Source organism: Opisthocomus hoazin, chromosome 8, assembly GCF_030867145.1.
Source record: "Opisthocomus hoazin isolate bOpiHoa1 chromosome 8, bOpiHoa1.hap1, whole genome shotgun sequence".
NCBI lineage: Eukaryota > Metazoa > Chordata > Aves > Opisthocomiformes > Opisthocomidae > Opisthocomus > Opisthocomus hoazin.
Genome location: NC_134421.1, coordinates 29929668 through 29943614, shown reverse-complemented (window position 1 = coordinate 29943614; position 13947 = coordinate 29929668). Strand labels below are relative to the sequence as shown.

At 39.5% G+C, this 13947-nt stretch overlaps 1 protein-coding gene across 14 annotated transcripts in view; it reads left to right on the top strand.

Moving 5' to 3' along the window:
* The window catches only part of NAV3 (neuron navigator 3), a 563756-nt gene extending 550009 nt beyond the window's left edge, over positions 1-13747 (top strand). For 13 of the 14 annotated variants that reach the window (XM_075427918.1, XM_075427911.1, XM_075427912.1 and 10 more), the window contains 8 exons: positions 266-434; positions 1181-1416; positions 3371-3525; positions 4451-4522; positions 4953-5149; positions 5842-5960; positions 8703-8906; positions 11055-13747. In XM_075427918.1, coding sequence (XP_075284033.1) covers positions 266-434; positions 1181-1416; positions 3371-3525; positions 4451-4522; positions 4953-5149; positions 5842-5960; positions 8703-8906; positions 11055-11174 — 1272 coding nt within the window. In that variant the 3' untranslated portion in view covers positions 11175-13747. The remainder of the gene's footprint in view (positions 1-265; positions 435-1180; positions 1417-3370; positions 3526-4450; positions 4523-4952; positions 5150-5841; positions 5961-8702; positions 8907-11054) is intronic. The other variant, XM_075427908.1, reaches the window with a different exon arrangement.
* The last annotated feature ends 200 nt before the right edge of the window (positions 13748-13947 follow it).

The following is a 13947-nucleotide window of genomic DNA, read 5'->3' as shown; positions in this document are numbered from 1 at the left end:
TTCATGTAAGAAAAATTCTGTATTCTTTGGGTTTTCTTGCCAAGTTTTTGCTTTTTCTTGTTTTTCTGACATATAGCTAACACCAGTATTAAACTTTTTTCTTAATGTTGCTGTACTTTTTTCATGATTGTAGGCAGTTCTCTCTTGAATGTGACTGCGAGAATGTCCTTGTTAAATGACTTCACCTGTATCAAAATATTTTACAAACTGCTTTCATTCCATCACCATTTTTATTTTTATGTATTATGTTTTCATATAATTTCAGGAATACATTTTCCGAGTGGATCCAACTACTAGCCTGGGTTTAAGCTCTGACAGCATTGCTAGCTATTGTATAGGGGATGTAACTAGAGCCCACAGCCTAGAAGTGCCTGAACTGCTGCCTTGCGGATATCTGGTTGGAGATAATAATGTTATCACTGTGAACCTGAAAGGTAAAACCCCAAGAATATTTTCGCAGATACTGTAAAGTTCTTCACTGCATTCCCCATCCCTCTTTTTTTTTTTCTTACACCTGACCTTTCTGTATTTTATCTCCAGTTTAAGGACTCATTTATCACATAAACTCTCTGTATGACATTGTAAAATACCTAACACAGTGGGGCATTTTGAGACAAATAAGAACATCTCTGTCATTCTCTGTTGGTCTGTGAAATCATGGCAAAGTACAAATTTCTGAATAGTGGCAAAAAAAACAACCCCAAAACAGAGATTGTGATGAGAAATATTTATGCCTTACCCAGTTCCGCAGGAAAAAATCAATACATTTCAAAAGCTTTAGGGATTTGCTATTGGAGGGGAGGAGGGGCCTTCAGAAGCACTATGCATACATTGATGTGACAACCAGCAACCTTTCTGGCTGTCACTTTGACCTTTTTTTTGTCATGGTTGCCAGTAGTGCCTGAAACATACATCTTTGTCTCGCTGAGCCTTCCCTTCACATTTACTTGGATTTCATCTCTCCCACCCATCTTGTCCCGCTACCACTGCTGAATTTTTTGGCCCTGTGGAAGGATATAAGCATTTCTACAGCAATGAAGATCTTTATAGGAATTTGATCTAGGCAGAAGTATCTTACCTTGCTTTGAGCATGGCACTGATGCCGTTAGGTGCTGGGCCAAATCTTTACCTACCTCAGAAAGGATGAAGACAGGCCATTTTTCTTTTCTTTTGTTCACAGGAGTGGAAGAAAACAGTTTGGACAGTTTTGTGTTTGACACATTAATTCCTAAGCCAATTACCCAGCGGTACTTTAATTTACTGATGGAGCATCGCAGAATTATTCTGTCGGGACCCAGTGGCACAGGAAAGACCTATTTAGCTAATAGGCTGGCTGAATATATTATAACTAAATCTGGCAGAAAAAAAACTGAGGATGCAATTGCAACTTTTAACGTAGATCACAAGTCAAGCAAGGTAAGTTACAGCTGAAAAGACAATCTATTGTCCAATTTGCAGCGATGATGCAAAGCAGATCTTATTAATTGGCATACTGTTTTGTTGCTCAGCATTTTTTCCTACAAGAATTCAGTCTCCAGTCTGAATGATAAAGAGGGACCAGATTCTTCTGTTCTAAACAAACCATTGAAGTGCTGTGAAGGAAGTCTGAATTTTCCCTCACTTGAGGAAACCCACCTTAAAGACAGATGCAGAGTCAAATTCCTTTATAAATTAAATTCTTGGAGTGTCTGTAATTCCTCTGTCAGCAAGGTTGGATATATAGTAATACTAGTATAATTTGCTCTTTTGCAGTGATAATAGCAGCCTATCGTTAGCAAAGAATTCAGCATGGGGCTTTTGAATTACTGTCTTCGGTTCAGCTTCTTAGTCAGCACTGGATAAATACAATTGCTGCTACGGTTTCTGGTGTGCATCAGTCAGGAAGCTGACCATACTAAAATTGCCTCGTGCATCATGTCACATTCACAGTGATTTACGTAGCTCAGATTATCAGGCTTCTAGCATGGCTACTGTGCTAGCCACAGATAATATTATTCACATGCTGTCCTAAATTGGGCATACTCCTAGCTTTGGTAGACAGGGAAAAGGAAATGAAAGGTTTTGCCCAGAGCTTTCTGATTTGCACAGAACATGATGAATATTAACATAATATAAGAAGGAAGACCATACAGATCCCGAAGGGGCAAGAGGACCATTCTAGTAAAAACACCACTTTTCACTGTCTTTATACAGAGGATTTGTGATGCCATTTACTTTGGCAGGGGATGTGTCTATGTTTTATTGTTACGCCATACGGATTTATAATGAAATTTTTCCCACCAAAGAACAAGCTTTTGGATTTCTTGCAAATTGCTTGTTGTATGTGGTCTTTGTTTGGGTTTTTGGTTTTAGGGTTTTTTTTTTCCCTTTTCTTTTGTTTCTATTAGGATTTATATAGAACTTTTGAGTTTGTTGTAAGAAAGAAAAACCAGCATTGTCAAATACCAAGTGTGTTTGAATAATACAGATGATGCTGTTCCATGGAAGAAACCCATGATGTTCCCCTAGAGACACCTGATCATAAAAAGGCAAAAAAAAATCCTTCTTGAAATAAAAAAAGATTGCATGTTCCCATCAAAGAAAAAAAGATTCTGTTATCCCTGATCTAGAAAATAAAACAGCAGTAGGAACTTTGTCTATAATATTGAGCATTCCCAACACTTACAAAATTAGATACCTCTAGAGATACAGATGTAAAACTTGAATAGCCCAGACCCTCAAGGGCAAGAAAGTGTTGAGAAAAATGTGAAATGTTTTGCTTATAGAAAGTTCTCTTTTACTCCAGCACTAAACGGCAGCCAGACAGATAGCTGACAGAAAAAAAAAAATCTACACAATAAATTTTATTATGAGGTGTGATATAGTATCCCCAGAAGGTCAAACAGATTTTCAGGGAGAGTGATGAAAGCAGATATCTGAAGGAGCAGTTCAACATGCCTAAATTGTGTGATAATTTGTTGGGGGGGTTTTGGTATATAAACGTGGCATTCCTATGAATGGAGGTCCAACAGTTAATGTGAGTATCTCAGCCCATTGGAAATGGCATATTTTGTTGCAACATATTTTCCTCTGAAAGAAGAAATTTTACCAGTGGATATCTAAGGAAAGTATCCACCAAACAGGAATGTGTATTATTCGGTCACTTGCCATATATTTAGTGCCTTTGTTTTTCCTACCCTGTGGCTTCAGCATTGCCCTATCTAAGAAGCAGGTCTTCCTGCATGTGCTGATCCAGCTGAATGATCCACAGTGGGGAAACTCTGCAGGAGCCTCTATCTTTCTGAAAATCTTTTCCACTGAAATTATATCTATGATTTAATTGGGTTAATCTTTTCTGGATTTTTTTTTTTTGTTGTTAATTCTGCTGAAGGATCTGCGACAATACCTAGCAAATCTAGCTGAGCAATGCAGTGCTGACAACAATGGTGCTGACCTCCCTGTGGTCATAATTCTTGATAACCTCCACCACATCAGTTCACTAAGTGACATCTTCAATGGTTTCCTCAACTGTAAATATAATAAATGGTAGGTACTAGCTTTTCTCTCCCCTTTCACATGCCTTCTGCAAATAAAACAGTAAAAGTGGTTTGTTATTTTGCAAAATAATATGTCCCCGTGGAAACTTAGACTCCCACAGGCTGTTAGCAAAGCCCTGAAGTGCTTGAATAATGTTAACCCTCTTCAGCCAAGTACTTAGGTGTCTGCTTCACTTTATTTATATGGGTCCCATACATCTCAGTAAGATGTAAATGTACCACAGAATTTAAGAATGTACTTAAATGCTTGACTGAGTTAGGCTCTTTTCCCTTTCACTCTGTCAGATCATATAAGCTCATTAGTACCATGAGGACAGCTTATGGGAGAGTAAGAAGAGACGCACTTTACAATAGTGGAATTTGGGATATATGTGAACCCATGACCCATGCCATGCAGAATCAGCTGTATATCTGGCGGACTTGCACTTCCTACAGTTTTCCTGTAGCAGTGCAGAAGTATGAAGTTTGCTGACTGTCCTTTATTGCCAAGCAAGAATAAAAATAGTGTTTTCTGGAACTTTTACTGGCGTATAACATTGGCTATTTCTGCTGTAAAAGTGCCATCATAGGGACTTACCTTCATAAAATCACTGCATGCTATGTCTTAGAGTAGCAATTCACTGGTTTCTGAAATTAAAACTCTAAGCCTACTGCAAAATTATGAGGAACATGAAGACAGGGTTTCTTCATTTGTTTCTTTATTACAGATGCCTACTAGTAAGCTACAAATATGTGGAGAAATCATACAAGAATAAATATTAAAAAAGGGCACCTCAGAAATATATTAAATCTAAGACTACAATACATCCAGTGACTCGTCTAAAATTGGTCTAGTGCAGATAAAAAGAAAGAATATTCTCTGAATATCTGAATGGATTGTCTCTCAAAAACACCTACTACTTTTCTCTTTGCAGTCCCTATATTATCGGAACCATGAACCAGGGAGTTTCTTCTTCACCAAATCTGGAGCTGCATCACAATTTCAGGTACATTCACTCTGTATTTACTGTGGCTGTGTTTGCACAGCTCGCTGCTTCTCAGCCCAGCTCTTTGACAAACATTGATCTTGTGTTTTACCACAGCAAACTGTTTTAGCTTCTGCATCTCTCCTGTATTGATGGGTCTCTGAATGATGTTGGGGAGTGGTGAAAGAAATAAGATGCGTTCTGGCATCTCTAGCAAGTTGCTGAAGACGATTGCATTCTTGCATTCCATTTGTCTTCAGCAGTCTTGAATTCCTGCTGAAACCTGTAATGATTTTGTTGCAGCAGTGGGCAATAATGTGATTTATTGGAGCAGCTTTATATACCTGCTAACTAACAAGACGCAGAAGCTTATGACACTACCTTCATCTGTGTAAGAGGAAATGAGGTATTTGCTATTCATTGCTTCTTGACATTTATCCTTTCTACCCAGGTGGGTGCTGTGTGCTAATCACACAGAGCCTGTCAAAGGTTTCTTGGGCAGATACCTGAGAAGGAAACTGATTGAGACTGAAATAGAAAGGAGCATACGCAATAATGAACTCATCAAAATCATTGACTGGATCCCCAAAACATGGCATCATCTCAACAGCTTCCTGGAAACGCACAGCTCTTCAGATGTAACCATTGGTGAGTCCATTGGTGGAGTGGTTTAAAATAAGGATGCAGGCCAAGCATTTTAGAGGTTTTTGAAGGATATGTTATCTTTTTACGAGCTGTCATCTCTCAATGGGAAGTACAACATCAGTGTGGGGAATTTGTCTAGTAGGCAGCAAGATTGAAATTAAAATGGAAAGTTTAATGAGAGCGTATGTATTTCCTGATATTTCTGCCTTGGTTGCTAAAGACCTATGATTCTATGATTCTAAGACTTTGAAATAAATTATCATAATTTTTAAAAGTTAAATTTACAAAAAAATACCTCAGTAACAGCTTTACTAAGCTTAGTTTTTTTCCTTGCTTTCACACTGCAGTATAATTGCATTAGTAAAATCACTTGGACAGCAAGTCAATTCAGCAAACTACCAGGGGGGAGATATACACGTACCTGAGGTCTTTTAGTGGAATCGCTATGTTAGCAAAGAAGTCATCCTTTTACATAGTTTTGCCCATAAAATTTGTAGGTGTTCATCAGGCCCTAAAACTGGATAAAGTGACATGTTCATTTTTAATAAGAGGCGATTGATAGCTCCCTTATTGTAATCCTGTACTAGTATTCCCTTCACTTGACTTTGCTCCAATATGACTTTTTTAATTCTGTGAAGGTTATTTTTAGTATGCTCCCTAGTTCTACCTTTTTAATACACAGCTTGATTTCTCAGGTCCCCGCCTCTTCCTCCCTTGCCCTATGGATGTTGATGGCTCCAGAGTGTGGTTCACAGACCTCTGGAACTATTCCTTGGTGCCATATCTTCTGGAAGCTGTGAGAGAAGGACTTCAGGTATGTCATTTACTTCCCAGCAGGTTTTTTTTAATTAGTTTCATAGGCTTTCTCTAAGCCACTTTTACCCAATGCATCCAAGTATGAATGCTTTTGCATTTGCAAGAAGAAAATCTGTGGAGGGATTATAGAAATCAGCCTTGGACTCCTTTTGACCTGCTCTCACTTTGATGTAGAATTTGGCTTTGTCTGTTCCAGGACTAGCGTATCTTGTATTTTATGAAGAGGGTTTCTTCTCTGTGACTGGAGGAAGGTTCTTCTTTTCTGCTGTTTAAAGAGTTCACAGCAGTGCTAAATAGAGCTCAGATTGCCTCCCTGAGTCAAGGCAGTCTCAGCCTACCCCCCTACGTTAATCGTCCTTACACTAGCACAAGAAAATAGCTTTGGTCTGTGTAATCCTCTCCCACATACGTACTCAGGTAGGCACGGAGACTTGTGGAGGAAAGCTTGTGAACAAGGATATTTTCACCATTCAAAAAAAAAAAAAAATGTTTACTGGCCTTTTCTAACCAGATCGAGACAATTTTACACTGTGGCCCTGCTGAACATGAAGGTCTGTCCCTGTTTGCCCTTATACGTTGCAATCCTGCTTGTATTTCCCATAGTTTTGTTCCTCCTTTATTCTTTCTCTGTATGGGCTAATCTCTCCTCTTTACCGTAATTCTCATTGTGGGTAACAGTGCCATCAGATTAGAGTGCTTCACGGTTCCCTCTATCCTGTCCTCCCCAGAGCCAGGTGTTAGCAGCAGATCCATTGATTGCTAATGAACTACTAAAATTTCTTCTACTTTAATAGAAAGAGGGCTACAAATAAATTTGCTGTAGATAGTGCTTTAAGCTGTCCCATATAAATTAAGATTTCAGATCATTCCACATCTTTGGAGAAAACCTGAATCTTGGAACTAATCCTGTCTTCCTTTTGTTTTTCAATTTTTATTTGGCTTTCTTCCTTTCCTTGTTCTTTTATGCACTGCAATTCTATGTCCTCTGAAAAGATGCTTTGTGGAAAGGAAAGTTTTTTGCCACACATGACACTGAAAGAAATTACTGCACAGTGCAGAGGGGATTGTTATGGACTAGTCAAAGAGCTGTCTAAGTAAGCAGCTGTGGTTTCTTTATCACCTTGTATTGACATAGTCACATACTGATGCGATGGAGGTTTAGCATTTTGCCGGCTGAATATCTCACATTTTCCTAAAACTGCTTATCTCTGTGGGAATTAGAGAGTGTTTATGCCTTGTGAAAAAATCTGCCAAATATCTGATCAAACAGCCACAGTGAGATTAGCAGCGCTTGTTTAGACCAGCTATAAAAATGCAGTGATATTCTTCATGCTCGTATCTTCCCAAGTATACAGGGTACCTACTTCAATGAAAACTTCAGTTGTGGAGCAGAAGATGGCAGCATATAGAAGAAAATATGCTGTTTCATGAACCGTTCTGATGTTTAGCTGCTTTGGAAGGCTTCCATAGAATAAGATTATTAATAATAAACAGAAATCTTTTATATGATATAATTAGATGTTCCTGGAACCAGGCATGGGTAGAAAATGCCTTTCTAGTCTGGTACTTTACAAACTCACTTATCAGACACAGAATTTACAAGCCTTGCTCCGGATTTCAGAAAAGATTTAATTGCTGTTCATTTCAGATGAGGGGAAGTGCTGCCTACAGCCTGGAGTTAGCCTGCTGCCTTGCTGAGAAACATTTCCTCTTGGCTTATTTAGGCTTATTTTAGCAGCCTGGCCTCTGTGCAGGGCAGAAGGAGTTTTGAGTATCTCTGTGCATAATATAGGGAACTTGGCTGCCTAGCCTGGAGCTCTGAATTCAGCAAGTGCCTGGGAGCAGGTGTTGCAGTGATAAGCACAACTCCTCTCTGGCTTTAGCACTAAAATCCTCCACTGTTTTACTCCCTTTAGGAGTGCAGCCCATCTAAAGGCTCCAAGAGTGTATGCCCTGCCAATATTATGCTGCTCCTTGGATTGCGTGAGGCTGTTTGAGCTAGGAAAAAATCACAGAAAGTCCTGGTGACTGGCTGCCCATCCCAGTGTGTCACTGTCACAGCTAAAAGAAATCTGTAAAGCAGCAACCAAGGGGCTCTTGTTTATCGTGTTGCCTGTGAACAGCAATGTGCGGAAGGGTGCATTTTAGTGAGGAAGCTACCAGACTTACTAAACTTACAACACTTTCCTTCTTCCTTCCTCTGTCCTCCTTCCAGATTCATAAGCACTTTTTTACTTCATAGTAGGGAAAACATACCCTTTGTGAATTTCTTCTCTTAACCTTGTGAAAGGTCTCAAACTTAAGGTGTGGACAGGTGTCTGCTTCTGCATCCCGTTTTGCTAGGAGAAGAGAACGATCTGTACTGGCACTTCCTAATTCATTTCAAACAAAATCCAGTTGACCCGAATGTTTTAGATAGGTCTGAGTTAATTTCACTGATACACCTTAAGCAAATTGCCTAAGGGTCTCATTTCACATTGTATCAAAAACTTGTGGCTCCCACTGTTGCCTACAATTATCCCTAGTTACGGAGTGCTTTTCAGCTTGCAGCCACTCTGCATATTGAAGGAGCGTTACTGGAGATGAGGTCTTTTGAACGTCTTATATCCAAGCGCTGAGCACATTTGAAAGCAAACCACTTACTACAATGGTTTAGATGTTTTTGATGACTTTTGTCTGCTGTTACAACTGGTACTGAAAACTCTGTAGGATACTTACCCGTGTTATATCCATAATATAGATGTACGGTAAGAGGGCACCCTGGGAGGATCCTTCCAAGTGGGTAGCTGATACTTATCCATGGAGCTCTGCATCTCTCCAGCATGAGTGGCCATCGTTGCTTCAGTTAAGACCAGAAGATGTTGGTTATGAAGGTTATGCATCAGCAAAGGAAGGAACAACTTCGAAGCATGTTCCACAGACTGATATAGAGGGAGATCCCTTGGTAAGATTTAAACTTTCGGGACAGGACTTTTCAATGTGTACTTTACTGTCACATGTTAAATTGTACACTGTACAGTAAACAACTACTGTGTAACTGTTCCAAAATGGGCTTTTAAAATGAATCCTATTATAGTTTACTAAAAAGGTTGAAAAAAAGAGGAAAATCTAGCAGAAGGGCTGGTATCACCATCATACTAATATGTCCCTAAATTGTTTACATTTCCTGTTGGCCCAGAAATGTATCTGGTCTTCATCATTATAAATCTTATAACTCTTCAGCAACTTATTAATCAGTTAATTCTAAAAACACCTTTCCAGGTTGGGCAGTGCTTGATCTATGTTCTACAAATGAAGGACTGAGAAACTCACATTACCTAACTTGTCTATCATAGATAATTTAGTGGAAATGCAAATTAGACTGGCATCCTCCCATTCCTCAGAACATTTCAAGATAACTGATGACTGTATAACAATCTTAATGTAAAAGGAATGCAAGTGTGGTGTCATTAAAAGATAAGAGGTTGATTTCCCTCAATGCCATGTATTGTTTTATTTAAATACAATCCCAGACATTTGAGTTTTCCATTGCCTCCTCTGATAATAGACTATTAAATTGTATATATTGAACTGCTGTTCTTGTACAGTGCTTTCTCTATAGACTGCCTTTATCACAATTCAAAATACCATTTTAGAGAACCGTACTTCTCGAAAACAGGCAGCCCTTTGAAAAGGGAATTTCTCAGAGCAAAATCCATTTAACTTTTATCAGTGCTAAGAAAATGATTCCTCAGCCTCACTGAAGTGTTTGGTATCCAAAACCAGACCTTGCATCCTGAAGCAGAGTAGAAAAGCCCCTTATTCGATCCCCTGTCTACCAGTCCATAAGCTTTGGGGTGTTTGTTTGACCCTGAGATTTGAGCTGCAAGTGAGTGTGCATCACCTCCACTATGGTGAAAGTACTTGGGCAGCTCAAGTTCAGTGTCCTGTCACCCTTGCTCCCTGCACACTGAGATCAGTATCTGTATCTGCCTAACTATCAGAAGCTTGAAGCTGGTGAAGGGAGGGCTGCCACCGCCTGTGGTGGAGGTCGCAGGGAGGCAGACATCACGCTTGGGGATACCGGACATGTCACATGCAGGCTGCACTGCACACCCACCACATGTACCCTGCGTTCTCAAACGTGGATACCTATTAAACCTTCAGCAAAACACTGTTCAATGCCTACAGAAAACTTTACAAGCTGTGCAGGTTGAAGCCATAGCGATGTAAGGATTCCCGAGAAAACTGGAAAAAGGGGCTTAACAAACAAACACACAAGAATACCCCTCTTTGGTTTTTCATTGCCTGTTTTTTTTTATAATGACAGCATATTTATTCCTTGAAAAACACTAAAGCAATGTCAACATCGCTTGCAGCCCTGAGCATGCTGGCAGAAGAGGATGTTTTATAAATAAAATCCTGATCATTACACAGAGTTAGGCGTCAAGCATCCAAGTAATTTTCTGGGGCTTAATGCTGCTTTTTGATGATTTTTCTGATGGGCTTCAGGTTCTAATAACCCCCAAATTATGTGGAGGCTCTGCTCTCCTGGGTAGGAGGATCTGTTGCTGCTCCCCTGCTGAAGTCAGGTCCTTGACAGCAGATGGGACTCTCATGAAGCAGCTGGCCTCGGTCCACCCCTCTCTCGCTCCCTCCCCGTCTCTCTCTTGCAGAGGGGCTATGTTAGTGTGATTATGTTTTCAGTTGCTTTTCCAATGTAGTGTGCCTACGCCATCCAAAAATTATCTGGAAGCTTGACTGTCTCCAAATATGGGCCCAGATGTCCAGCTGTGATATGGCTTCCTTCCCCTGCCAGTGTTGCAGCTGCAGCCGGTCTCACCCTTGAATTAGAGAGTTGTCAGGCAGCTCCATTGTATCCCTCTGGCTTTTTGGACCTTTAAACTCACACTGCTATTTAAAGACAAGAAGGCAATGAAAAGGGTGCCAGAAGGAGCCGCTGACACCCTGCCCTTTCGGAAATCCTTTTGTATGGTCCCCTCAGCTAGATACCAGCACACCTCATACAGCAAGGGAGCTTCATTAAATTTTAACACGGTCACTGCAGCATTAAATGGGAGGAGATTATGTAAACATTGCTTTCTTCTTTCAGATGAATATGCTAATGAGGCTTCAAGAGGCAGCCAACTATTCGAGCGCACAAAGCTGTGACAGTGATAGCACCAGCCACCATGACGACATTTTGGATTCATCCCTTGAATCAACTCTCTGAAAGGGACAAACCTTGGTGGAGGATTATGGTAAAATCTGTTTCCACTAGACCACTGCCAGTATTAAAGCAGCACGCCGAGGTCCCTGAGTGAGAATGGTGTGTTGTAGGTAGGCAGGAGACCTAATTCTGCAAAGTCAGGAAGACAAATTGAAGTGAAAAGCTTGAATTAGTTTCATTTCAAGGCATTTCAATACCTATGGAGCTGAATGAGACTCCATTTGTCAACTGGAAAGGGCCCTAGACCAAGGGCATCTAAGCAGATTGCACACGTGTTAGCCAAACTGGATTTTTTTTTTTTTCTCTTTTCCTCTTTCTCTCTCTCTGTCTCTCTCTCTCTGTCTCTATTCCTCTATACAAGTTTACAGTGCAACTTCTTTTTGTTTTTTTCCTTTAGTTTACCCTGAGGCGCTGCGTGAATAATGCAGTCTTCTAATTCTCTTCTAACCTCTGTTGTGCCACATGGTGCTGGTCACAGGACTGCAGTGGTGGATGTGTTGTACGCTACTGCCCATTCCAAAATGAGTCAAAGATGAGGATAGTAACTCAGAAAGCACAAATAGTATTGTGCAATCACCAGAAAACATGACTGTGATATGCTGGATAAGTGCCAATTTAATTCTAACTGCCATGGTCACGGTGATGCGCTCCATCAAGTTTTTAGTACACGAGTCACAGATTTTATAAAGTTGTTTTTACCACAAAGGTCTTTTTTAACCACCTGCCCACTCCTTAACAACAGTTTTATACCAATTATTAACCAACACTGATTAAAGGCTTTTTAGGGCTTCATTTGTTTGAGCCTTTTCAGTGAAAGAAGGAACATTTCTTATGGTGCTGTCTCACTGCCTTAAAACAGATTTCTAGAACAGTTTTACAGTTGGTTTAATTCCTAAACCATTGGTAATTTACACTGTTTTTTTCTTCATTTACTAATGAGAAAACGTCAGTTAACACAGTAGCCTCATATCTGTATATCATGATTTTTTAAAGAAATGGATAGGAGAAAGAACAGTTGCTATATAATATTTTTATCTTGTGAATAGATTGCTCTGCCTACCCTCAGAAATACACAAGGAACCCAAACCCACTTCCACTGCCACCTAAATGTTGAGAAAATCAGCTCAAACCCATTTGGTCACATGGAATGGAATTTTTGGAGGATAGATGTTTTGAATTCTTATCCAGCAGAGCTGGATGCACTTGATGCAGCATGAGCACAAATATATGATTTTTTTTTTCCTTTTTCTAGTTTTAGCATGTTGTTTTGATTGCTATTGTTGTACATGAAGAATTCAGCATAAAAGAATACTGAAGCAGTGATGTCCACTGTGTAAGAGGAAGAGTTTATACTGTAAAAGTGGGTTGGTTTTGCACAGTCTACTGGGTGGGTACTGTAAATATTGGAAAAAAAAAAAAAGAAAAAAAAAGCCTTGCACAAATCAAACTGAAAACAAACAAACAAAATTGTATTTTATTCTGTTGGTGTTAAGAGATGTTTCACTTGCTGAGATTTCCTGTATGTTTCAAACAAATACAGAATGCAAACCTTAAAAGCTGTTATTACCTGGTGTGTTTGTCCTGTACTTACAGTTGTTATGACTATGCAGGAGCTATCAGTGCTACCGCGAGCATGTTTCAATATCTATGTGAAGCCAATACATTTTGGGGGGAAAAGAATCTGAAAATGTTTTAAGTACATATGTCATGGCAGGCTACAACCAGATTGCATTCAAACTGCTCAGAATAATCGGAAACCCTCTTTTACCACAAGAGGCATCTGGTTAAAATAGGTGCATATAAACAAGAAGGTATCTAAGGGCTTTGGCATTGTGTAGACATGTACTGTACACCTCCATGGATGCTACCTTCAGGATGTGTATTTGGTGCTATTAACTCTTTGTGGCCACCCTGTGGTCACTCGCTGTAAAACAAAGACAAATCAATGCAGTTTCCAAATGGCACTGAGCTGCATCGCTGAATCTAGAGGTTCCTACACGGTGCTATTGCCCTAATAAAACTCTTAACTGATTTTATGCATGTAGGATTCAGTCAGACCAACATCATGCCCCCCAAATCTGGATCCGCTTCTGATGCAAAATGTCAGCACCTACACCTTGACTGACTCAAAGAACTAAAGGAAAGCTGCTCTTTCCTGTACCTGTGCTCTGAGCAAACTTGCGAATATTTTCCTGCCATATTTAACACACAAACACACAATATTGCATATACAAAACTTCCTGCAATACATCTCAGTGAGTCCACCTAGTTTACAACTCAGAAATTGTTTGTGAAACATTTGTCTGTACACATTTTATATTTTGTACATTTTTGATGTAACATATCATGTAAATAGACAGAAACAGTGAAATAAATCATCTGAAAAGTTTTGTAGTCTTTGTAAAGCCCTAATAATAAGTATTTGGTGTCATCGGACTTAACTGGATGATGTATTTTCTATTGGTTTATTGTTCCTCTAGCTTGTAAACCAGCTTGCGTATATTTTTTTGCAGGTGTGCGCACTGTATCTGTCTAAATTATTACTTTGCCATTAAAGTGGAATTATTTATTGAAAACACAGTCTGGTGTTTTTCCAGTCAGGACCACTTAACGGTTAGATATTATTTCAAACATAAAAACATATAAACAAAATGACAAACTGAAGGATGTAATTTTCTGTATTCAGCAGAACTAATGTCTGTAGAAACAAAATTAAGTACTGTTTCTAGTTCCAGGGATTCAGTATAATTTTTTAATGGCTCTTTCCATGGTGGGA